At 40.3% G+C, this 26,296-nt stretch overlaps 1 protein-coding gene across 1 annotated transcript in view; it reads right to left on the minus strand.

The window, feature by feature from the left end:
• NETO1 (neuropilin and tolloid like 1) overlaps positions 1-23,417 on the minus strand; it is an 89,711-nt gene extending 66,294 nt beyond the window's left edge. Inside the window, exons 1-4 of the mRNA XM_059894314.1 lie at positions 23,390-23,417; positions 21,301-21,354; positions 20,926-21,063; positions 16,221-16,469 (exon numbers count right to left, since the gene is read on the minus strand). Coding sequence (XP_059750297.1) covers positions 16,221-16,469; positions 20,926-21,063; positions 21,301-21,354; positions 23,390-23,417 — 469 coding nt within the window. The remainder of the gene's footprint in view (positions 1-16,220; positions 16,470-20,925; positions 21,064-21,300; positions 21,355-23,389) is intronic.
• Positions 23,418-26,296: the final 2,879 nt, after the last annotated feature.

Raw genomic sequence — 26,296 nt, forward strand, 5'->3', positions numbered from 1 at the left:
TAAGACATGCTCCAAAGTTCAAATTGCTCATCTATAAAACAGGGGAACAGGGAAAACAACACAAAATTTGTTTTGAAAAATCAAGTGATCATTGTTTCTAAAACCAGTTTTAACGAGATAGTGAATGATTCTACAATTTTAGCATATTAGAGCTCCAACAGTACTGGATGACAGCAAGTTCTACACACCCCTTTTATGAATGAGCAAATGGAAACCTAAAGGGTGAAGGACTTGCCCAAGGTCACATGGCCCCGTTCTGAATCCAGGGCCATGCAACACGGTGCTGTGTTTAAGTGCCTTGAAGGTGAAATAACTTTCTCTCAGTTTGGTAGAACACCCCAAATGCCTTTAAAATGCCTAGTTCTTTTAATTCTTGTCACAAAAAAGTATAGACTCTCCCTAAGATATAGAGAGAGTGTACATAGAGAGATCCTATCCACATTGAAAGAATAGAAAAGAGGGAAAAGGCTAATTTTTGTCTGAGGCTCTAATAGTCAAGCAAGAAAAGTTATTATTAAGTTGCTCCTGTTTTTAATTCAGCCTTAGCCCTTTATATGTACCACAATTACATTTGTCCGTTAGTCTCCTGCCCCCGGAGGACAGGGACAGTCTCTGTGACTGTATTTCCAGTGCCTACACACAGCAGGTGCTTGGTGAACATGCAGTTAATGAACGCATGGAGTCCAGGGGTAAGGATTCTGCAATGCTCTCACAGTCAGAAGCTGTTTCTATCTCTCCATACTCTGTCCCATTGCCTAGAAGTATAATCTCCATGTTTCATTCCTTCGAGACCAGCATATTTTTTCAGTCCTTGTAAGTCACCATTTAAAATGCAGATTGCTCTGGCTGGGGTGAATAAAATTCCTCATCAGATAATATTCCTCATCAGTAGAGATTGGTTTATAGGGCCATTCTCCAGCCAGGACACTAACTCAGAATAAATATCTACATGAAAGAGACAGCAAATAAGATTCTAGGGTGAACACTGAAAACAGATGAGGGGAAGGAAGCATTGTAAGAAGAAGTGGGAAAGCACAAAAACGGAAGATACGAATGGGCTGCACACAATTCCTCATCTCCGCTTTAGCCTAGGTCAATGTGACTTGTATTGCCACAGGAAGCTAGAGTAACTCTGAAGTATGAATCTTTGGTTTAGTAACATCCAATTGCTACATGTAGCAGTTATTGGCCCTACATCTAGAAGCCATCGTACATCTTATCAGAGTGCTAATTAAAAGCAAACAAACATCCCAACAAACAAACGTTGCATGCCAAACATTTCATATTTCAAGGATTATTCTTTCAGTGATACAAGCAATAGGCACATAATTATTGAAGACGATGTATAAAGATCTTAGAAAGTCTGTTAGTGGCCTAGAGAAATTTTCCACAAATATACATTATATAACTCCATTAAAAAATTGAGTTTGCTCCAGCAGCATGTTCAGGGGTAAAGGAAAAGAAAAGGAGTTTTTTGGAAATAATGCTCTGGGATTTAACAAATAATCTAGGTATAAGATTATGGCTAATGTAAGTTTAAGGGAAGGTAAGATTTCTAGTGAGATCAGTGTTTGTTCTAGGGATTCAAGGTAGAAAGACTGACAGTAGAAATGACCACAGCAGGAGACTAAAGAAAAGCTTGGTAGTCACTAAGTAGAGCAGATGAAAGGTGACTAGCATAATAGTTGAATATAAAGCCATTAGCTACCTTTTGTAGAGTGCCCACTAACCTCTATAGTCCCGGGCACCGTACTAAATATCTTCCAAAGGAGGGAGCCCCTTCCTCACCACTACCAGCAGCATAAATTTGGGGAAGAGTTCTTGGCAGGTTTCTCCTTTGGTGAGAACTCTTCTTCTAGCTGGTGCTTGGTCATCAAGGAGCTGGAGAAGAGGGATTTGGGAGCCCAAGGTTGAAGCCAGGCTTATGGAAAGACTGGGAAGCATTTGAGGTTAGGGGAGGAAGAGAATATTTGGAGGGAAAGCAAATATTTAAAATAGATGCTTAAAAAATGTGCTTTTTTGATATTTGAAATAATTGCCTAACCCAGCTCCACAAGAAACCTTCAGTAAAATCTGCACTATGGATTCACGACTTTGTTATTATATTTGTGGTTCTAGTATGGTGGGACAAAATGTTCTCTAACCGTCCATAAACAGGCCCTAGGTGGGAGAAGATGGTGCAAAGGATCCTACCAAACAGGTTACACACATATGATCTTACTTAATCCTTGCAAAACTGGATCAGTCAATGTAACAGTCACTTGGCAGATGGCAAATGAGACCAGAAAGGCTGATTGTTATGTTTTAGTTAATAGCTGGACAGTATCCTAAGTGCAGCTTGACTAAGGCTCACCTTATTTCCCAAATCTGTGTCCTTTTGGCCACTATGTTGCCAGAGTTCCCAGATGCAAAGTCTTAGCTTCAGCCTGGCTGACTACAAAGTTGTGTTCTTTTTACTGTGTCGCGTGGCACTCTCACCTGTCACCACCAACTAAGACAAGGGCTTGTATCACGTTGACATTCATGGTCAAGAAAGTGTGGTGGAAATATATTAAGATATTTCTGAAATTTAGTGAACAGGTAAGCTAATTGATACTATTTTTTAACTGAAACAAAATGCATTCTGAAAAGGTTTGTAAGAGGGTGGGAAGATATGTTCATTGTACTTGCAACTTTTCTTTAAGTTTGAAATTGTTTCAAAATTAGTTTTTAAAAAAAGACACAGAAATATAAAGTAGTTCACCTATGGGGGGAAATATTCAAAATGAAGTAGTCCATTATTATTTCAGCATCTGAAATTGTTATTCACCTTTTTAAAACTAGTTGACAACGTATAGATTGAATGAACTAATTATTTTCTAAGGCAAGTGCATATTATAATGTACTTCACAAATATAAATGTCATTTGTATGGGTTTAAAGTTGATTCATAAGATATAAATTATGTCATATTATTTTTATTATTGGTTACTAATATTGGTGATTTATATGATGATGAAGCCAATAATAAAAGTAATATATTGTAATTATGGTTTTAAAAATCCAAGGAAAAAAATTTTTTTTGCTTAATTATTACAGGGACAAATGTTGCTGTTGTCTGAAAAATGGTAAAATATACAGAAAGGATAAATTCTAGGATCACTGAAAGCACCTCAATGCCCCACAGTAAAATCACAAAGGGTGAAAAATGGTCAATGTTTTTGAGAAGTTTAGCCCTGAAGCAAATAGACATTTGTTGACAGAGGGGCATAATACCTAAATAAATACATTTCTTGTGTTCAAATCTCAGCTTTGCTAGGGAGATGACCTTGAGCACAATATTTAAACATTTTAAATATTTCTTTTCAAAAATTCAAAACAAGAATGGCAATGATACAATACCTCATAGGTGGGCTATAAAAATCAAATGAGATAACACTTAGAACAACCCCTGGCATATAATAAGAACTCAACAATTCATTACTGTTATTAAGATGAATATCTTATAATCAGATTGTAGAAAGCAAGAATCACTGCCTAATCATACTGTTATTTCACTTAAATTAATTTTGAATGACTGCATTTATCACGTATTTTTCTGCTGGACAATTTCATTAAGAAAATTGGGAGATGTTTTATCTAATAAACAATCCAAATACTTTTGATAAGAAAGTAATTATTTTTTATAAATGTGTAGGATATATTTAATAGAATATTTTCCAAAATTATTTCCCCTTTTGTATCCCTACCATCTTCATTGTAGCCAAGAGTGAATACCATTGCTATTTTACAGTATTATAGCTTGCAATTGCAATTAGCATAAATCCAATAGAATCAAGCAACAGATAAAGTAGTAAATACTGTCTGAATGACAAGGAAATAATGAATAGAGAAAAGTAACTCTTTTCTTTTCTCCCTCCCACCCCTGGCCTCTTCATTAAATTAAACAAAATGTATTTCCTCAAATCTTGCGGGACACTTGAAATCATCCTGATAATTGAGATATTATGTATTCAAAAGTAAGTATAAATAAATGATGTCATTCCTAAAAGGGAGTATGGCAAAGTCATACAGAAAGAAAATGAAAATATTATTAAATGATCTGTCATTTAATATGCAGTACAGCTCACGTTTACCCTTGCACCTTTCAAAAGTATCCCAGGGAAGCTCATCTTTTGTAACCAATCTCATGGAAGTAGGTCTCTCCGTAATTCAGGAAAAGGTCCCTAATCATTGGAAGACTACAAGCATGAGACAGAAGAAATAGTCTTCCCTTATTTCAAAAAATAAAATGCATTGCTAAAGTTCACCTATACTCAAAGAAAAACTGATGCCAATTGATTACCGGCTAAAATTGTCCAAAAAGAAGAAGCCAAGACCAAATAAAATGTAAAATTCCAAAATATATAATTTTGTATTCTAATTTACTTCGACAAGAGTATTAGCTCAAACTCATATAATGTTCTATTTTAATTTTTGGATGTCATAACTAGTTGGGGTTTTGTGCTTAGTCCTCTAATTAGCTCACTTCTTCACCTTCCCGGGCTGCTCTTCTGTGTGTCAGCTCTAAATTGCTAACAGCCTTTGCAATGTGCCCACAAAGATACCACACGGTATTTCTCTTTCGACATCTTTAAAAACAAACATAGTATTTTCTATTCTTTTATTCTCCAACAGAAGTTATGACATAATCACCAAATCATTAAGGATGGAAACTTCAGTCATTTCTACTTTTCTTTCTCAACATGCACATCTAATGGGTCACTAAATCTTACTGATTCCAAATTTTTTTTTTTCACTACATTGCTGCACACGCTACTCTCACCTTGGTTCTTACAGTTTCTAACCTGCATTGTTTTAATTGTTTATCTTTGTTTCCTGTGCTTCTATTCTCTCTTGACTCAATCCATCCTCCACATTCTGAAAAATCACAGGCCTGCAATAAAGGTCTCAAAAATTGCAATTCAATTTAAAATATTAGTATATTTCCCACTTCACCTAAAATTATGTATGTATCATTACCATGGCTTACAAAACCATTCATTATCTGAATCAGTCTCACCTCAACTTCTCTCCTTTCAAAGCCACACATCCACTTTCCAAATGGTCTTGACTACCTGCTATATATTTTACCAACTTCTCCATACCTGGTATCTCACTCGTTCTACCTTCTTGGGTTACTTAACTCCATTCATTCATTCATTAACTCATTTAGATATTCATTCATATAAATTTCAGTAAATATCAGCTAATGCTAGACACTGAAAAGGCTCTAGAAATGTTAAAGGGATAAACCAAAGCTCCTTCCCCTTGAGAAGTTTGGTGTGACGTGTTATAATGCATGTCACAAGGGCATGATGGAGCTATGGCTGGGTGAGCATAGGAGGACACATGATCCTTCCAGAGGATGCAGTGAGGGGTGTGCAGGCAAATGCCACTGAGGTACACGTCTCGCGCCACATCTGGTGATGCCGCCACTTATCCTTTAGGTGCCAGCACTCTGTGCACTTGCCATGGCACTCACTATATTGGGTATAAGTATTCAAGTCCTCAAATACACGATAAGTTCCTCAAGAGCAGATTCTGCATCTCAATCATTTTCATATCTCAGCACTTAGTGTACAGTCTGGACCAATTATGGGTCAATCATCTTTTACTGTTGTTGAATGAACCTATGAAATGATGAATCAGAGGCTTAGATGTGATCTCAGGGAATATCATGTCACATGGGAAGTAATGTTAACATTTTGACTCCATCGTTAGGTAGCAAAATCCATAATGATAACGTGTCAAATGCTGGTCTCATGAGGAAACTGAAACTCTAAGACACTAAGGAAACTGCTGTTGCCAAAAGTCACATAATGAGAAGGTTGCCAAGCCAAAACTTAGACAATCTAGCACTATGGCCCATATTTGACCATGTTTAATAAAAGTATTTATATATATATATATATATATATATATATATACATATATATATACATATATATATATACATATATATGTATATATATATATATGTATGTATACGAACATGTAATATGAAACTATTAGAAAACCATGAAACTGAGAAAAACAGGTTTATGCAGAAACGAACAGCTGGAGGCCCATACAGGTAGGCTACCACGAAGATTTCGCGTAGTGCCAGTATTCTCTGAAAGGAACTGGGCATTCTCCTGTACATTTCAAAGGAAATACCAAAACCAAACTCTTTTCAGTTAAGTATGTATTGTAAATTATGGCCTCAAATTATTAGTTTTTTCCCTGATGAGGAAAGATAGGTTACATTGAAAATAACTTGAAAACATGAGGAACTTTTCTAGAACATGGGTACCTCTCACAGGCGTAAAAGAACATTTCGTCCATAGATAATGAGAAAACATACCAAATCACATCCTTAGAACCAATTTGCCTTAAGTTAACAAAAAGCTGGGCTTTATTGTGGGTTACTTTATGATCTAAAACGGAGCATGTAAGTTGTTGTTAGAAGAAAAACCGATATCCAATTCAAGCTAGACGTGAAAAGTTTGGCCCAAAGAACATAAATACCAACACTGACATTTTGAACAGGAAACTGAACACCCTATTTATTCATATAATCACTACATTTCTCCTATATCAAGGGCTCATAAATAGTTAAGATGGAAATGATATCTGAATTTTTTTCTAGAAAATGTGGGAGCAGACCAAAAAAATGGGGCTGGCAGAGTCAGGAGTCATAATGTAGAACCTAGGGACTCAGCAGCCTGTGAATAGAAGGTGGTAAGCGGTAGGTAGAAGCTAGTGGGAGACACATTGCCTATGAGTTGTCAAGGAAAGAGGTATATAGCCACTGCTCAGAGGACTGAGACGAGCTGAGAAGGAATGGGTGGGCACAGAAGCACAAGAAGAACCAAGAAGTTAACAAGTGAAATGGACAGAATGGAAATGATATAAATGGTAAAACAGTTGTCAACAAAAAATAAGCATGATTGTATTATTTTTAAATGATAATCTTCCTTTCATTTAAAATTGAGATGTAAATATTATTTGAAAATGCTTATTAAAGGAAAGTAATTTACACATGAAAAATAGCTAAGAATAATTTTTTCACCAGTTAAACAATTATCTACGACAGCAGATCTCTGCAAGCCTGGTTCATTTTCATGCCCATGGAAACCCTCTATTTCAGACTCTACCTACCATTCCCATACAACCCCCATCTCTGCTTTCCTAGTTCATCAGCACAGCCACTGACCATTCTACAAATTCTACCTTGTTTGCCTGCCAAATCCGCTAAAGGAAATACACTTGCCTTTCAGACTGCACCAGCAAGCATAACAGAGTCTGGGAATGTTTTAAGGTAGTACTGATCTCTGTATCTCATTTCTCTTTGAATCACTTAGAGAAATTCCTTGGGGCTTTGAAGTGCAAATTTCAGAAGAAAAGTTCCAAGGGAATAGAACTGTCTTCTGATTTGGGTTATGATCAATAGACAATAGAATATAAGTGACATATGTATGACTAATATGTCCTTCTGCTTAAAAAAGTCAAGTTTAGTTCTTTTGTGGCGCTTGCCTTGCTGATTGTGAATAGTCCTACTATATTATAATCGCTCTGTAATTCTTGTGGTAGTCTGGTTGAAGTGAGGTGTCTGAAATCAGTTGGAAAGGGAAAATGCCATAAGGATGTATTGAAGCAGAATTTCAAGCAAGTCAGCATAGCTGTGGAATGGTGGGAATCTAGCCAAGTGAGCAAGCAAGAACAGACAGCACAGCTCTTTTGAAGCAAAGGCATCAGGCAGATATGCCATGAAGAGGCAGAGGTTTAAAGAGTGCCAGGTTCTACAAATAGCTATTATTGCCACAAACAAAAATACCACCATCCCATGCACATCTTTGGAAAGGATCTCAAGTTGCTATTTTGTTGGGGTTTCTGCCATATTTATGCATAAAGATGGCATTTACATAAAATCAAAAGATATATATATATAGAGAGAGAGATACATACATACATATAGAAATAGAGTATCAATTTATGTATAGGAAAGTCCAGCTGAGAGCATTGGATATTTTATATCTGGAACAAAAGTATTTTAAAATTTTGAATTGATAGACTCAAATTGTTATACTCTCTGTCTCAGTGGTGAATTCTTACATCATTTGTTTACTTTTTACATCACTTCTCACATCTTAACACATATTTTAAACATTACTTACTTGCTATATTAATTTCCTTTTGCTCCTATAACAAATTATCACAAGTTTATCAAAACAACACAAATATATTATCTTACAGTTCTGGATGTCAAATCTGAAATGGGTCTTGCTGAGTTAAAATCAAGGTGTCTGGAAGTGTTGTTCCTTTTCTGGAGGCCCCAGGAGAGCATCCGTTCCTTGCCTTTCCAGCTTCTAGAGGCTGCCCACATTCCTTGGCTCATGGGCCCTTCCATCTTCAAAGCCAACAATGGCCATATGAGTATTGGTCACATTGCATCACTCCAACACTGACTTTTTGGCCTCCCTCTTCCACATAGAAGGACTTTCGTGATTACCTTGGGCCCTCCCAGATAATCCAAAGTTGTTGTTTTAAAGTAAATTGATTAGCATCCTTAATCCAATGTACTATCTTCAATTCCCATTGTTGTGTAGCCAAATATACTCACAGATTCCAGGGATTAGATCAGACACTTTTTTTTTTTTTGAAGGGGGAAGGGCATTACTCTGTCTACTACACACGATTTTTCTCTTCTTATAGAAATTGAACTCATTGTAGGGAGGACAGTGTCTTGTACATACTGTATTTTTACAGTATTAGCATAGTAAGTCAATAAATATTTGTTGAATACATGTAAGTGGCAAATACAGCCTAGTGAAAATTAAGTTATTCTGTGAATTCACTTTAAGAATAGTTACATGAGCTATACTTAAATAGCTATAATGGCATACAAATTATAAAATATAAAAAACATTTTTGGTCAAGAAAATAACACTGTGGGTTGTTTTCCTGATAATTATTTGATTTATTTTGCACAGAAATAAAATAATAAGCCTCAAACTATCAGCAAATTATTGTGAAAAAATGTTAAAAAAGAAAAGCCTAGATTATAATATTTTCTTAGGCAAAATATGTGGGATGTTATCATTTGAAAAACATACTTCTTGAATACGCAATAATAAGTTAAATGTTAGCGTTTTCTAGGAGAAGATTTTACCAAAAAGCCTGATAACTATGGACACCTAGTAAAAACATGAGAATGCAAAATGGAGATAGAACATATGCATTATTTCTTCATTTTGTTTCTTGACTGTTTCTCTGGCTCAAATGATACCATTTCCCTTTAGGACAATTTTAGTGAAGGGTGGACACTGGTCCTTGGATGTTGGCACAACTGTGTGATTGGGTCCAGAGGCGATGTTATGATTGATCAATGCGTGATCAGGGCTAGTCCGTAAGACCCTCTTGTGGGAATTAGTAAATGGTACCCATTGCTGGATATGGGTCTGCTCCTGGGCATATGAATGTGAAAGGAATCAGCCCTTCTCTCTCCCTCAACCTAGTGTCCTTAACATGACAGCTGTACGCAGCAGCCCTGGGGAGAGGGATGGTGTTGGTGACCGGAAGCAACTGGCCACAGAAGAAGTTAAAGAGACACGTGTGTTAGGAACGAGGAATAATTGTGGGAGATCGAGGAGAAAGAAATTAGTTTTTCCCTTGAGTACCCAGCACGTAAGTCACAGGTTCCAAGTCATGAGAGCATTATACATACAACTGACCAGGTCAGTACAGCAGATATTTGAGAACAGGAAATGAATCATACACTTCCAGCTCAGGAGGACTGAAAAGGCAGATTTTTATAATAGAGGTTGAGGGACGGAAGACAAATCATTGTCTTTTTCATCACTGTGAATTAATAGGCATTTCAGGCAACATGGGAAAGGTGAATTTTAAAATTCATACACCAGTAATGGTGAAATATGGGTGATACAGTATTATCCCTTAATTACATTTCTTAATATAACTAAACTGAAAGTACTTGCAATATGTGATGTAATTAAAGTCATGATCTCTACCCTTTGTAGAAGGTGTATCAGCACAGTGGTTATATAACTGATAAACAAGCAGTAACTTAACTTCTACACAGAGCTCATGAACCTGGGCAACACATTTTCTCTAGATCATTGGTTCCTTTATCTTTAAAATAAAAAGGCTGAATGAGATGAACTTCAAGGTCTCTTTCAGATCAAAAGAAAATACATACCTACAATGGAAATATACCTGAGACTCCACGTGGTCCAGTCTCAAATGTACCATATTCAAAAACATGCAGTCCAACAATTAACCACTAAATAAATATAAACACACCTAAACACTTTGCTCCACCTTTCCAGGAAACAACAAGATAAGGAAGGCATTCTTTCCATACAGGAAACTTCTTTAAAAATCTTCCTTCTCCTTTGCTACTGCTTTCAATATTCTCTGTACAGATGGGAGCTAATCCTGGAAATTTTCTCTCCCACTCTCAGCTTCTCTCCTGAACACCCACCTAGACCAAACAGCATTCCCTCCCTCCCTCCCTCTCTCTCTATTCCTCAGCTCTCCCCATGAGCCCTCTTTTCTACACATCAGATCAACCAAGTCACAGGCTGGGCAGAAGAGAGTAAGGATAGATGAAATTGCCCTTACACGAATATCTTTGGTAACTATTACACGTTGATAATTTTGTCCCTACCGTGACTCTCAAGTTTTTAATTTCATTTCTTGAAAAATAAGCCTCAACGAGAAATGTGAATTTGTTTCATACGTTTTCCATTTGACAGCCTTTAGAATATTTTGGGTCTACCGTGTAAATATAATAGAAAGACAATACGATACTATCTGACCGAAGTGTATTCAACCTTTTATTTCTATGTTAAAAATAAAGTAATCAGATAAAATCCTTAATTTAACATTAACCTCTTTTACTTCTTTCATCTTTTAGTGCAAAATTCAAATTAAAGTTTAGGTGTTGAAAAAATGATATCAATAGATAGGTGAAATATTTCTTTTCTTTCTCACCAAAGCATATATCTGAACTCTGATTTTCTAGACAAGAAAATTTAGGAATTTTCAACATGGTTAATACTCACACATGCATTCACATTTCAGACAGAAAGAGGAAAAGCACTGCATTAGATAATTAAAGTAACATCAAGTCCATGGCCATACTTTACCTAAATAATGTATTTCATTTACTATGCATGGAAATCTTTCTAAAACACTCAATTTAAATCACTGTACTGCAGTGTATCCTTTGCATTGCCTTTGAAGTCAATCAGCGTGGAGTTTGTGAGGAGGCTAGGAGCTGGGCAGAATGTCCCTAAAACACTTTGGGCTGCTCAGATGAAAGGTGCTGAGTACAAAGTATCCTAATTATTTCAACATAGTTAACAACTCCACTCACTCCCAAGCCAATACCTAACTCGACCTCACCTATTTGGTACTTTGAGGCATAATCCTTAAATTAAATTTCTCCAGTAGGGTGTGTGTAACCTTGTTTCATAAAACTAGTTCAGAAAAAATAACATCAAAAGAGGAAGATTCCAAAATCATCACATTCTAGGTCTGTAAAGAGGAGAAAACCTCTCCATTAGGAAGGAAAGCACAAGACTAACAAGAGATATTTGTTCCTACAGAGATTGAAAGGGTTACTTTCCCCAAGACTAGAACGTCCTGGATGTTCTTCTTTCTTAATATCTAATAAAGCCCTTGATAACGCCTCTGGACTGGGGACACAGCGAGTACAGTTACAGGTTTCCTCCTTAGTTCATATTTTCAAGTAACAAAGAAAATTGAGGCATGGGGGCAGCTGGATGGAGGGAAGAGTTAACCTCTACTTAAAAGGCATTCTCAGTATAAGTAAAAAACAACAAAAAAAATGTAGATTGTGGAGAGATGGTATTCCCTCTTCTAAACTTCCATTCAAATTTAAAAATTCATTTAAAAATACATTTTAAATTCTAATAACAATTCATTTAAAAATTACCAACTATGGTATGTTCTCTTTTTTTGATTTATCTTAAATAATTTTATTTACATTAGTAGTAACAAAAACCATGTTGTATCCTTTTCAAAAATTTAAGCATTACTGATAATGCTGATAGAAGTTCACTGTAGCTCTCTCTTGGTCCCTTCAGTTCCTTCTCATCCACCCCACTCCACCATCATCTAAGGTAATCATCGTTACGAGTTTGGTGAATGTTATTCCAGTATTATTAAGGTAATTTCATTATAAAATATTTTCTCATGATTCATTTTTCTATAATACATTTGGTTTAACTGTTTTTAAGGAAAACATTATTAAGATGAGAAAACAGTATCAGTCTATTGCAATGAACACTTCTATATGTTTTCTCGTTAAATTATCTGTGGCTTATCAAATTTTCCATCATGTAACTTTTAAGATTGTCAGTGATTCTGAGATTTCTCTTCGCGGAAGTAGGAGAGCGTATGTTGAGGAGACCTCACAACACACCTGTGCTTGCACGGGAATAAGAGAGGGTTTCCCAACAGGCATCACCCGGAGGCTCCCACCGGGGCTCTGGGTTCCTTGGCCCTTTTTCGAACCTCACACTGTCCTTCATTCCTGCAGGCCCTGGGGGTTTCACAGGCTGACCTCTCTGACTGTTGCTCTGTCTCACAATCCTTCTTGTGCATTCTAGACTACACGCCTAGGTGATTCCTCATTGCGCTGTGGACCCAGCTAATGGCACGGTATCTACCATCAACCGCATCCGTAACATAAAAACTGCGGAGTCATCAAAATGTGTCAGAAGATGGAAAACCCCTTTAAGTGTGCATCTGTGGCATCGTCTCTGGCTCTGCCTTCCTGCCCTCCAAGTCCACACATGACCTCCAGTTGGCTAGTTCTCATCGACCACCAGTTCAGAAGTAGCTCCTAGGAACACAGGAGCTAGGGATTAAAAGGCTATGTTTTAAAGTTGACTAGGAAAGGAAGTCAAAGACATTCAGATATTAAGAGATAGAAACAAGTTTGGAGATAAGAGTTGACACAAATCAGTGTCCCGGTCAGGCAAGGCCGAAGATGAAGACTGGACTTGGGTACTGACCCATGGCAATTTGGGACCTAGAGCATCATTGGGAAAAATGAGCCATGTTATAAAGATGAAGCATCATGTACCTTCGCTGGATGCTGTTAAACATGCTTCAATATTTGGATTTCACACTCACTGTACAATGTTCTGATTATAATCTGGATGCCCGTGTATGGTCGCTTACAAGAAACACTGAGCTGTGTGATTCTAAGAATTCTTACTAAAAATGTATGTATGTTTATATGTGTGTACATATATGTATGTGTACATGTATATATGCATATTCATATGTATGCATATATATATATATTTGTGTACATTCGCATGTATGTATATATGTATATTTAGCTTGGTTAATGTGATTCATTCCTAAGAGTGGGTACATTCTCACTGTGCTGACAACAAGTTTCTGGGACTGTAAATTAAGATCCAGATCCCAGATTATGGTAAATTCTCAAAAATAATAAAGACCACTTAGCCTTCCTACTGCTATTTCTGCCCTAACATATTTTATGACTGCTATCAGAAATAACTATAACCCTCATGTAGAGACTTAGGCCCACTTAAACCTAATAAGGAAAAGTGACATCGTGTAGGTATTAGTTTTGCATATCCATCCCAAAAAATCAGGGAAAGAGAGGTTGTAATTTAAAAAATCTGGGTCACTTGCTCTCCCAATAAACTATGCCAAGCCTCCTTTACTTTTAAGGAACACGTGATCAAATTAATACAATAATAGCGCTCAACAGTTGAGATCTTATAGGAAGTGAAAAAATCCATAAATATGCATTGGTCGATAATCAAACAGTCTTCAAACAATCTTGTGAGTAATCAATATTATTCCTACTTTAAAAATAAAAATATTGATGGAATAGAACATGAAGGATCATGTCCAGAGTTTACAGCAAGCAAGAAATAAGAAAGCTAGAATTGGAAGCCCAATCTGCTTCCAAAACCAGTGTTCCTCACGGCTGTGCTGGAGTCCAGTTCTCGGGGTGACTTGGTGGGAAGATCTCTCCTCCAATGTGCATCCCACTCTGGGGCCCTCGAGATTCCAGCAATGCTTTATCACGTAAATGATTAAGTTGACTTGAGGAACTCTCTCAATTCCCACAGGTCACCGCTTGAAGCATACCACCAAGTAAAAATGAAGCCCAAGTTAAACTAAAGCCTGCCTGACTCCTTATTCCCTAAATGCTGTCTAAATGATCACTGATCCCTACCCCCTTCCTCCTACATTAACTAAGTGGCTTCCTCAATATTGCCTCTTTATGGAATGAGTTGTAGATTACTGCGCCACTCAGGCAATGTCCTTGGGCCATAGCGTGTCAACTTGTGCAGTCATGGAAGTTTTACACAACTCCTTTTCAGGGTCCTACTTTCCCCTCAGATGCCAAGTGTAGGTTTCCCGGCACACTTCACTCAAGCTTATCTGAGTGACAGCAGAAGCCTCACTCTATCCTTAACTCATTCTTAATTACATGGAATCATCTCCTCACATTCCCTTCCGATACAGATGTTCCTGGTAATAAAATCTTCTCCTTCTACAGATGAAGCAAGGTGGGTCTAAAGAAACAAGGCACAAAGGACAATGCTCGGGAACAAAGAAGCTTTGGAAAACCTAGGATATCAGATTGAATGCCACCATTTACGTATCTCAAGTAGAGCTAGAAACGTGGATAGAATTGCTTAAGTTGATAAAGTATGTTAGTTGACCCTACATTTCTAATGAAACTACAGTTTTAGATCCTCACACTGTTCCCATGATCACCAATCTCAAGGTGAAAATATAACTTACAAAAGCCTAGATCATACCATGTGCCATTATTTTTAGGTCTTAGCTATACTCAAAATAAGCAGTTAAGAAAAAATATATATATATATTTCCATTGAAAACTCTAGCACTAATAAAGTAATCTCAGTGTTTACACCTTTCCGGAACACATCAAATTAGCTTGATTGCCACATGTGAAATACCCATGACTTCTGTGAACAATCCAATATTAGCAAAGCATAATAAAAACCACAATCTCTTAGAAATATTATAAAAATATTCCTAATGTTTAAGGCTAAGGCATACGGTAGGGTTAACATCTTACTTATTTTAAGTATTATATTATTAAACCATAATATCATAATAAAAGTTATCATTAACCTTATATTAATTATTTCAAAAATGTTAGTGCTTGAACTGAGCATCGTAACCCTGCTCTGATGTTACCTCTGTAACACGGAATGGAAACTTGAACAAATTTTACATATATTCCAATTTAATTTATTGTCTTTTATAACCTGAGTAAAACAATATGTACAAACTTAAAAAAAAATGTAATTATAAATAAATAATGTCCTTTATGTAAGTTGAGTCGTTTTTCCATTAAAAAAAGTGACTTCATCAAATCTCAAATTGCTTCAGCCTGAAGTTCTGACAGTTTAAAAATATAACCAATTTTTATTGTATTAAATGATAACTCATCATAAAGTGAGCCAGTCAACATCACAGACCCTTTTTAATATTAACAGGTTAAAAGGAAAATTGACATAGAATAGATAATTATATAATAACAGCTAATGGGTGCCAGACCTTGCAAATGGGTATTTGGCTGCTATGGGACTCACTTTTCCTTTTATCACAACTCTTAGGAATTTGCATTTCTAAAAAGAGATTAGACTGACTGCTTTATACTAAGACCCATTTGCTTTAAAAATTATTATTTTTAAAAAAAAGAAAAAAATTGTAATTTTCAGAACAAATGAATTTTTTATTCGAGTTCTCCAAAGATCATTTTGATGGATACATTTTACAGTATTGCAATTGCCTTTTCAAGTTTATTGGGATTCAATGCATAATTAGTTTCTCTATTACAGATGGCCTCTCAAATTACACGTTTCAGCATAATGGAAGTCCAACTAATTAACTGTGTTGCTGATGACCATGTAGACCCCTGAGTCACTACGCTGTACCTCTAGTGTAGGCTAAATTTTAAAGAAAAATTATTTTCCTTTCAGAAATTATGAAATGAAAAGAGAAAGTATTGTAGGTTCGGTTTTAAATAGAACCGGGAAGCTCTTTGGAAATAATAAAGTTGTCTTACAAAAGTTCTTATAGTATGAAGATAGAAAACCAAGGAAGAAAAAGATATAGGGAAAAAAACAAGTCCTCACTTACCAGGTGTGAAATTGTATCGAGCTGAAAATCCCATAGATTCCAGCTCTCCATCAGCAAAAAATTTAATCCATAGAAATCTTCCACTGGATTTTATTACAGGTGGATTTTGTTGTCCACAAAAACGCCCAATTATTGGAGAAAATCCAAAAGGTCCATCTCGAACTTCAATATGATCAAATTTGCACTCCCAAGAAGGTTCAATAGAGTACTTTTCATCAAAATAAAGTTCAATGCACTGTCTTGGGGCAGCTGAAAAAAAAAAAACAAACGAAAGATTATGTCTAGAAGGTCCTTTTTAAATCCGTAGTTTGGCTTCTCTGATTCTACTTCAGATTTTATCTGTATAACTCCTATCAAATTTTGATTGTGATATGCATAGAAACGCTAAGCAAGTTTGTTATTCCTAGCATCCTAAGAGATAATATTTCCATAATAATGTCTAAGGGATGATTCTTAAAACTGATGACGTTGCACATAATATTATCTGATATAAAATGACCACTTCAATATCTAACACAGAATGAACAAATCACAGTAGTTTTGTGAAAGCCTGCTGACTCAGGTTTAAAAAGTAGAGAGGCATCTCTCTGTCCCTTTTCCCACATCTTCAGGAGAATCCAGTTTTAAGGTCAGAAACTTGAGAACTGTTCAGCATGGAGTTAAACCATTCAAATAGTCCCAATTAGATGTCTTGATTAGATTGAAGTGTGTGTGGAGGGATATTAAGAGTAATTTTCCTAGAACACAAATATTATCATGTCATTCTCAGGTTTAAACTTATTCAGCAACTCTCTATCAACTATAGGAAAATGATCAATTCACTTGACATATAGGTTTCTTACAAGTATCCAACAACTCACCCTGCCAGGGTCTTTTCACCTCACATACAGCCAAAGTTCAAGCCACTCCAGGCATATCATGTTTTCTAGGACACCATGCTCTTTTAGGCTTTCGTGTGTTTTCCCACTTTCTTGAGTACGTATATACCTCCAAGCCAACTCCTGTTTATGTGGGAAAATCTTGCTTAAAAAAAAAAATCTCCTCTCTACATCTCCTTACTAAAGACGAAACCCATATCTATTCACCTTCTTTTTTCAGCGTTCAAGCACAATACTTGTCATTGAGAATTTCTCAAAAAAAAAAATCTTTGTTGGGTGAATTATAAATGAACTTATCTTCGTAAATGTGTTTATAGCTCTTTAAATAATCATGGAAGAGCCCGATAGGGTGAGCAGCTCCATAAACCTCCACACGGATGCATTTGCTAGTGCCCTTCCATTCTTCCCTTGTCATGGCCAAAACTGTTCAAAATTCTGGCATTCCAGGCTGATATTCAGCCAGAGTACCCCCAGAATAGCCATTACAGTTGTTGAAATATCCACACGTTTATCCTAGTTAGTAAACTGCTGTCTTGAGTTCTTCAGTTGCTTTCCAGCCACTTGATCCTCTTTAAAGACCAATCCCCTCCAGAAACTTGAAAGTTAAGTCCTGGCTCGGCAGGGCCTGCTTCCCACGTGGTCAGCAATCATTCTGAATGACTACTGTCCCCTCCACACCAGTTCTTAAATATATATTGAATATCACCCTTGAATGGCTTTAAAACTAAAGCCTTGCATGCATGGGTATCAAAATGTATATACAGTTGAGATACATGATTACGTGAAAATTAGAGACTTACAAAATAAAATACGATCCTGATATTCTCTGGCTTTTCCTTCACAGTACGTGTTCACTTTCTCCTTACTCTGCCCTCCCTTACATGTTATTTTCCAGAAACCTATTCTATGTCTTCTTTCCTCTCTTTCTAGACCAGGGCTCTGGATGCCACTAGCATTTCAATGGAAAGAGATTATAATATAATGATATCTGCAGCTCCATCTAAGCCCAATTAAATCAGAATTCCTGGAGGCAGACCCAAGTATCTGTATTTTCCAAAAGAGTTAAAGTGCTCCAAATACCTTTTGTGTAATTTAATTCATACTAGCAGCCTCAACAGCAATCACCTATAAATATATATTTTTATCCCAGAACTATCCACTGAACTAAAGATCACACATCCAATCTCTTCATGAGACATCTCCATAAACACCAAATGGAACACATTATTTTTCCTTTATCCCCCCCCTTTCTCCGCCTCTATTCCTTAACTGACATGGCAATTCCATGTAACACATCACCAAGCCAAAACTTTAGAACAGTCCTGAGATTGCCTATTCTCTCATCCCTACATCTAGTCACTCAAGGCTCGGTTTCCCAAACACCTCTCGTTTGTTCCCTCGACTCCACCATCAATGTCACTTCTGTAGTTCAGGCTTTTCCTATGGTTTACTCCGTCTTTCACAATAGTTTCAGCTTATGTTCTCTTCCTCCAGTTTCTTCATCAAAATCTCACCTTATTATTTTTCTCAAGTTATTTCAGTGGCACTCGCTTGTCTATAACATAAAGTCCAAACTTGCCTGGGTGGCAGATGGATGCCAAGCTCTCCTTTATCTGAGGCCACCTGCCCTTCAGACTCCTCTCTCGCTGCTCTCCTCACCCTCTGCAGACACCCTATGATACTACACGTGTGTAACCAACCTCGCCGCGTCTCTGAACCTCTGCACATGCTATTCTACACAGAGGACGATTATCTCCTGAATGTTCTTTATAACTGAGTGTAAGCATCTCTTCCTCCTTATAGACTTCTTGTCTTTCTCCTTATTCCAAAACTGCTCATCTCGGGGCCACTTTAGATTGCTTACTGAAAAAAGCACAGCCCCCAGACCACATTGTAAGTTCCATAAGGCAAGTACCATGTCTATTTTGTTCAATACTCTCTAAACAAGAGTGGTTCAGTAAATATTTGCTAAATGAATGTATGAATGGAAAAAAAGACAAGTATGAAGTATTTCAAGATGGGCATAGAAGTATGATTAACAGTGACAGGAGGTTCTATTTATTTCCCAACTTTAAGTTTTGTCCTTGACATGACTACGAATGAATGCAAATATGTGCATGACATTAGAATCAAATGTTAGCAATGCATTTAAATGATCAATAAGAATAAACATGAAAGCACAATTAACATGCAAAGATTTTCTTCTGAATTACAGGAGAATTAGTTGATGTTATTCTTTTTAATAATTTGTAGTTTTGAAATACTGTTGCTTCAAAACACAAATTATGTTATATGAAGTTAAGCAAGATATTTAACCCTTCTGTGCCTCAGTTTCCTTATATGTACAGTAGGGACAACAAAAATACCAAATTTCTACGATTAAATATTTATGTATATATATATGTATATATACACAAGTCGTCCCTAGGTATCTGCAGGCAGCAGGGGAGAGGGGAGGAGGATGGTTCCAGGACCCTCCTTGGACACCAAAATCCAAGGATACTCAAGTCTCAAGTCCCTTACTTGGCCCTCTGTATTTGTATCTGTGGGTTTTCACATCCTCAAATTCAATCAGCCAAGGATCTTAAACTAGTACTACACGATACAATTATACAGTATATGTATTACTACATATAACAGATATGTAATATTAACTTGATAGAAAGAACAGCTAATTTTAACCCAGAATTTCCACATTTCAGTCTCCTTTTCTATCGATCATAAGGGGAAGAAAAACTGCCAGAGCTCAGTTTCTCAGCTTTATGCTTTTATTATCAGAGCTTATTCCTTTCTCTTCTTCTTGTAATATGGTGTATCTTTGCTAAAAGTTCAACTTGAAGCACGACAAGAAGAGACGAAAGATCTTGGTCCAGAAATTACAAAAAGAATCATTTCTAAATGAAATTCTTGAAATCAGTTAACCAGAACATCTTTTAATTTGAAAGATCTATCAAATTAACATGTCCCTTGCTTATAAGTAAACAGTGAGCATAAATACCGTCTTTGTTAAGGTAGCTGTGTGTGTGTGTGTGTGTGTGTGTGTGTGTGTGTGTGTGTTGGGGGATCACAGGGGTTGGGGAGGTTGAAAGTTTTGGGCTATTAAGTACTAACACATAATATTGAAAACTTCTAGCACTAGATGAAATGTTCATGTATCGGTATCATCCTTAATAGAGAGGTGTCTACAAGGGTAATGGAAATGGAAAATGTTCAAAGAGAACTGAATCCCTTTTCCAGCACTTTTTATCCTTCAAGCTGCGGAAAAAATGATGAAAAGAAGCATCATCATTTGGAATCCTGACTTTGGCATGAAAGTATGAAAATATCACTTGTGAGCACAAACTAAGGCAAGTGCTATTCAGATTGACGTTCGGAAAATATGATCATAGATGTACTTCCGACAAGAATATGTTTTTTGTGCTTCATATTATTTAAGAGAAAAATAACAAATGTATAGGTTATTACTACTAATTATTAAGCCCAAAAAATACCAGTAGCCAAAACTGTGACACATTAGGTACTATTATGCTAACCATGCGTCCATTCCATTAATTTAGAATTCCAAATCAATTACATGACCGGTGAAATAAACTGTTGTTGATTTCTTTTTATTTCCCAGAATTTACCTGTTTATAAACCATTACTAATAACTTCAATAATTAGTTGGACTCCAGATTTTACAGCTATTTGATTCACTCAGAGATATTTATGTGTACGGTCTCCAAAACCAATTTTTGTAATGTCTATATGCATATTGTCCATCCAAAGCTTAGAGGTGGCCAGACTTGGCTGAATGTTTTCTCCAGCTCTGGCACTGGCTTCCTCACCTTCTATGATGTAGATGCACTCCCGGTCAGGGGGGTACTTGCTGGGATAGTTCGGAGAGGTGAAGACACCTCCGTCTGCATGTTTTGTCCAACTTCCACACTGCACAGACTTCTGCGTTTCTGAGGTGGTTTGCTTTTCTGGAAAAAAATAATTTTTTTAAAGCCATTATCCAATTTTTTATAAAACTAAAAATAGAGAGGACATTCTTACAATATCCATTAGTAAATTAACTTCTAAATGGTGTCTTAGTCAAAACCAATCAATTATACACACTATAAAATGCTCAGATATTCTGGAATATTAAGAATGTGGGGAAAATAGGACAATGCAAGTGACTGGAGGTCTTCCACTTGCATTTTTCCAAAGAAACACACCTGTTCCTTTCTTGGTTGCCCCAGACAAATGGAGGATGATTAAACTTGCTACAACTGAAACAAAAAAAGAAAAATTAGAAAGCTTAGTGTACACCGAAATGATCAAATGCTATAACAACATAACAACTTAAAGATAAAATGATATCAAAGAAGATTACTTTATTACTTTTAACTGTTCCGAGTAGACTCAGAACTTGCATAAACTGATAAAATGTACAAATTTGTACTGATAAAATGTACAAATGAGGACAACTTAGGAATCTCCTCAGGACGTAATGCCAGTTAGGAATGGCTGAGACCCAAACTCCTAAAGCAAATGCAGACTTCAAGACTAAAGAGTCAATATTGTCACCTACTAATGTCCCATTACAGCAGGATTTCAGGAGTACGTCTGAGCTCCTCTTTGTGAATGACCTTGCTAGCATCTCTAAAGGAATACAGAGGGACAGCAGGTAAAAGGGTGAAAAGGAAAAGTTGTATTTTCATCAACCATGTTATTGTGTTTTAGAAAATAAATACTTAGGCAAAATCTTATGGCAGGTCGGGGAGGGGAACAGAAGAAAAACAGACTAATGTGGATTGAAGGCATTAAGTAGCATAATTAAAAATGTTTCTTATAAAATGATGAACTACCAAGTAACCCCAGTCCTCAGCATTTTCTAAGCTCTGAAATTAATCTCTCCTAGCCTTAACTTTGATTTAATATTCAGTATTATCCAGAAATATTTTATAATTTTGAGAAAGGTTATTTCTATTTTATTGAGTCAGTTTTTCCAGTATCAGAAAGAGCCTCTGATCTGTAACTTAACAGTAAATCTACGAAGACCACTGAAACTTGCCCTTCTGTTTTACTTCCATATCCTTGATTTACTTAATATTTTTACAAAGCCTAAAACTGAGAAAAGTATTAAAGTCATCTAGTCTTCATAATTTCTGATTTTTCATTCTCTATTTCTGTTTTTATTATTGACTTTGTTGCTCGATTACCTAAAAGCTCTAAGTTCCATTAGGTGTATAATCATAAGTCCACTTAAAAACGCATTTGGAAAAGGGAGGGTATAATTCACAATGCTTTCCTTAACTAAAGCTCACTATAGGATCTTACAAATTTATGCTGAAAGATTATTCCAGGAAAAGTATGTGGGCCTTGCGATTAGTATTTGAGAAATGATGTCAATTATTGTACTTTGTACTCTAGCCTGGCTCTCTGCTTTTAGATTAAAATATCAGTCGTTGCTGTTGTCTGTGTTCAGGTAGGAAAAAAACAAGTCTTACTTTAACTTGCCGTGTTTCTACACCTACACACACGCACGCGCACACACCCGGGTGTACAGCCATCAGTATCAAGCTGGAGTTTGGGTGTTTTCACTCTGCTTTTCCTCTTCTGCTGGCATCACATTGTGGAGCGTGTGCTGTGATTAACACAGCGGCAAGGCCGGTCCTTTCACTGCGTAGCATAGCCACCCTGATCCTTGCTTTATACTGTGAGATTTCCACCATATATTTTCTTACACTGCCGTTTACTCGATGACTTCTGACACTATTTTCCTCCAATCCCCCCCCCCGCCCCAATTGCACGCGCACCACACACTCGTGAAGCAACACTACAGGGCTGTCTACTCTCCGGAAGAGTTGAGGTTGGCCCTCGCCCTCCCCTCGGGGGCTGCGTTCAGGTGAACCACAAACTACCCACGGGGGTGGTGGGCAGGCGGGCCGGCCGAGCTCCAGAAGCCCCCGAAGGGAACTATCAGGCCAGCTCTCTCCCTCTTTCCACCGGCCACCTCGCTCTTGCGCACGTGCCCACCCCCGAACTACTCGCCATGCTCTGCCCCGGGATGTTCCTGCCCACGGAAAGGCTGTTTTCCGCGGCAGGTTCTGCGATCCGGTGACCACCGCCTTGCGCAGCCCGCACGCCGGTTCTATGATGCTGCGATACAGAAAGTTTACATCTGCCCCAGACTCGCCGGGCCTGCGCGGTCCGGCGGGAGCGCGGCGGCGGTCAGGCTTTCCCTGCGCGTTCGGCCACGAGGGAGGGCAGGCGGGGAGGACGGCACCCGGAGAGCCCCGGCGCGGCGGGAAAGGTACTCACTGTGAAACAAACTGCGTCCATAGATCATGTCTGTTCGTTACACCCGAGGCTCCGATCTCCACTAATTCCATTTAGAGACAGGGAGACTTCCAGCGGTCGGGGAGAGGACGGAGTCGAGAGGGGTTTTGGAGATGCAAACCAAGAGCAAATGAAGGGGGGTGGGGGGGGAGAGAGAGAGGAAAGGAGGAGATCGGAGCCCACACGGCAGCAAGATCCGGACCCGTGCGTCCTCCGCCCCGGGCTCGCGCTCGCCCTCTCAGCGCCGCGAGGCCAGCAGCATCCTCGCCGTGACGCGCGCCTCACACCCGGGCGCCGGGCGCCACCAGCAGCGCCGCCGGCGGCAGCGCCCTCCTCCTCCTTTGCATCACCGCCGCCGCCGCCGCCGCCGTCAGGAGGGCGCGCGGGCAGTCGGCGCGCGGGCGAGCCCTGGGGCGTCCCGAGCCGGGGCCGGGGCCGGGGCCGGGCGGCGGGCGCGGCGAGCGGAGCGGGGCCCAGTCCGGACCGACGGCAGCCACGGAGCGGACGGCTGCGGCTGGGGCTCGCTCAGTCCCCAGTCTCATACACCACGAGCAGCAGGTCGGAGCAGCCTCCGCGGCAGGATGTCCAGCAGCCCGCCTCTCTCCAGCCCCCGGGGACCTTCCGCTGAGGCATTGAAGACCGGAGGAAGGGGTCCGTCATCGGCTCGCCGGGCTGCCCGCCACCTCTGCGGTCTCGCGGAAAGAGGAGCGGGGGGGTGGGCGTCCGGGAGGAGGGCCGGAGGGTGGTGGAGGGGAACCGAGGTGGCAAAGGGGGGCGGGGACGGGAGGGCGGGGGAGGCAGCGGGAAAATGACTGAGTTACCAGGTGGGCGCCTGAGTCATCGCCTGGGGCTGCGCGGCGCTCCGGGAAGCCCGGCGCCGGCGTGAAATCGGGCAGCTCCGCGCGGCCGGCGCCCCCGGGGCTGGTGCGCAGCGGAATGGGGCGGCGACGGCGGCAGCGGCAAGGACAGCACACCGGCTCCGAACCCGGCGGGGGGTGGGGGGGGCCGGAGGGGGTGGGAGACGGCGGGGGGGAACAGGCTGGGATCCGTCACTCGGCCAACCTGGGCCGAGGGGGCCAGAAGGGCGCCGGCAAAAACCGAGCTGCATCCTCGTGCCGGATAAAAGGCGTGCAAGGGGGAGGGGCCGCCATGTGAAAATCCCTTTCGGGGTTCAAATTTTCACTTTTTAACGATTAGAATTTCCGGTCGATCTGTTGTCCCCCACCCCTCATATTCTATCTGTCTAGGAGAAACGGGTTGTGTCTCCCTTTCGGGGGTGAAGGCTTTGCCATTACTCCGGTCTCGGGCTGGGAGACGAGGCAGGGGCGCGCCGGAGGCAAAGGCAGCATTAAAAGTTTCGCGTTTTATCACCTGGCCTGACGCGGAGGTCGCCCGCAACAAACTGCTCCTGCAAAGACACGGGCTTCTAGCAATTTTCCTTCACCCTCCCCAAAATATTTAAAACCCCCAAGGCAAACACAGATCACCTCCTACCCCACCCCTTCATGGACAGACGCGCGCGCGCAGCGAGTTCAACTCGGAGAGAAAGAGGAAATTTAAAAAAAAAAAAAAAGAAAGAAAAAAGAGTTGCTAGGCAAACAGCTCCGAAGAAAACCCAGTTCGTAAAATGCAAATAAGTGAATATGAAGAACAGTAGACCCGGGGCGGCCCGAGGAGGGCTGGAGCGCGCGGAGCGGGGAGTCCCTCCCGGGCGCTGCAGCGCCACCTCCTCCCCTCCCGGCGGCGTCCCGCCCTCCAGCCGCTGCGGACTCCGCCCGCGCCCCCCTCCGGTGCTAGCCGCACCTCCGGGCCACGCAGAGGCCGTCGACCCCCGGCCCCCGCCTCGGCGGCGCGGGACCCCAGGGGCGCTCAGCCGCAGCCCCCGCGCCTCCCACTCCGCAGACCGGACTGGGGCTCCTGTTGGGGATGATGGCGGTGAGGAGGCGGGCGTAGGGAGAATTAAAAGAGGTAGAAAGCGGAGAGGCGCTTTGCTGCGAAGACTAGGGTCACCTCAAAAGGCAGGAGAGAGAGGAAAGGGCCGGGAGAGTGGCCCGGAGACTGGTGGCTGCCGGGCTGCTGCCGCCGCCGGGCTCCCGGCCTGACCTCCACCTTCTGGCACCTGCTGCCGCGGCTCGGGGCAGCCCGCGTGGGCGCGTGCGTGCGCGCGGGTGCGGGGGAACGCTCGCGGCTGTCCTGCCCTCATTTTCCCAGCAGAGCAGCTGGGAGAGGGTAGAGGTCTACAGGCCAATAATTTGCAATGAGGTCACCCCCAAGGCCGGGGGGAATCCCCGAGCCCTGGAAGCAACCTCGAAGACTCCTTCCATCAAGCTTTTGGCCCTTTGATTCCCGGAAGCTGCAGGCCCTCGACGGTGGGGTAAAGTGATCAAATAGAGAAGGGCGCGCGCGTGCTTGCGTGCGGGCGTGCGTGTGTGCGTGTGTGTGTGTTTCCGTCCATTTAATGAAAAGTGGGTAGATGGGGCAGGATGGAATGGAGAGCTAGAGCGAGAGAAGGAGAACGCCAGACCAAGAGGAAAGGGGAGGGGAGAGAGGGAGAGAGAGAGACGCAGAGACAGAGAGAGAACACAGAGAGGGAGAGAGACTGCGCGCCCGCAGAATGCCAACTCCATCTGAACTTGGTGCCTGCAAGAGGAGCTACAGGCTCGAGAAAGGAGCAAGGGGTGAGCTGACGGATGGAGAGCCCGGAGGAGCGTCTCAGAAAATCCGTGTGTATCTGCCCACGTATGTAGTTGTAAAAGGATCACAGGGGGAAAATAGCAGAAGGTCCCGAGGGAGTTGTGTGACCCACGTGCGGTTCTTGTGCCAGCGCGGGGGTTGTGTGTGTGTGTGTGTGTGTGTGTGTGTTAGGGCGGGGGGATGAGTGGATGGGAG

This window comes from Balaenoptera ricei, chromosome 14 (assembly GCF_028023285.1).
Source record: "Balaenoptera ricei isolate mBalRic1 chromosome 14, mBalRic1.hap2, whole genome shotgun sequence".
NCBI lineage: Eukaryota > Metazoa > Chordata > Mammalia > Artiodactyla > Balaenopteridae > Balaenoptera > Balaenoptera ricei.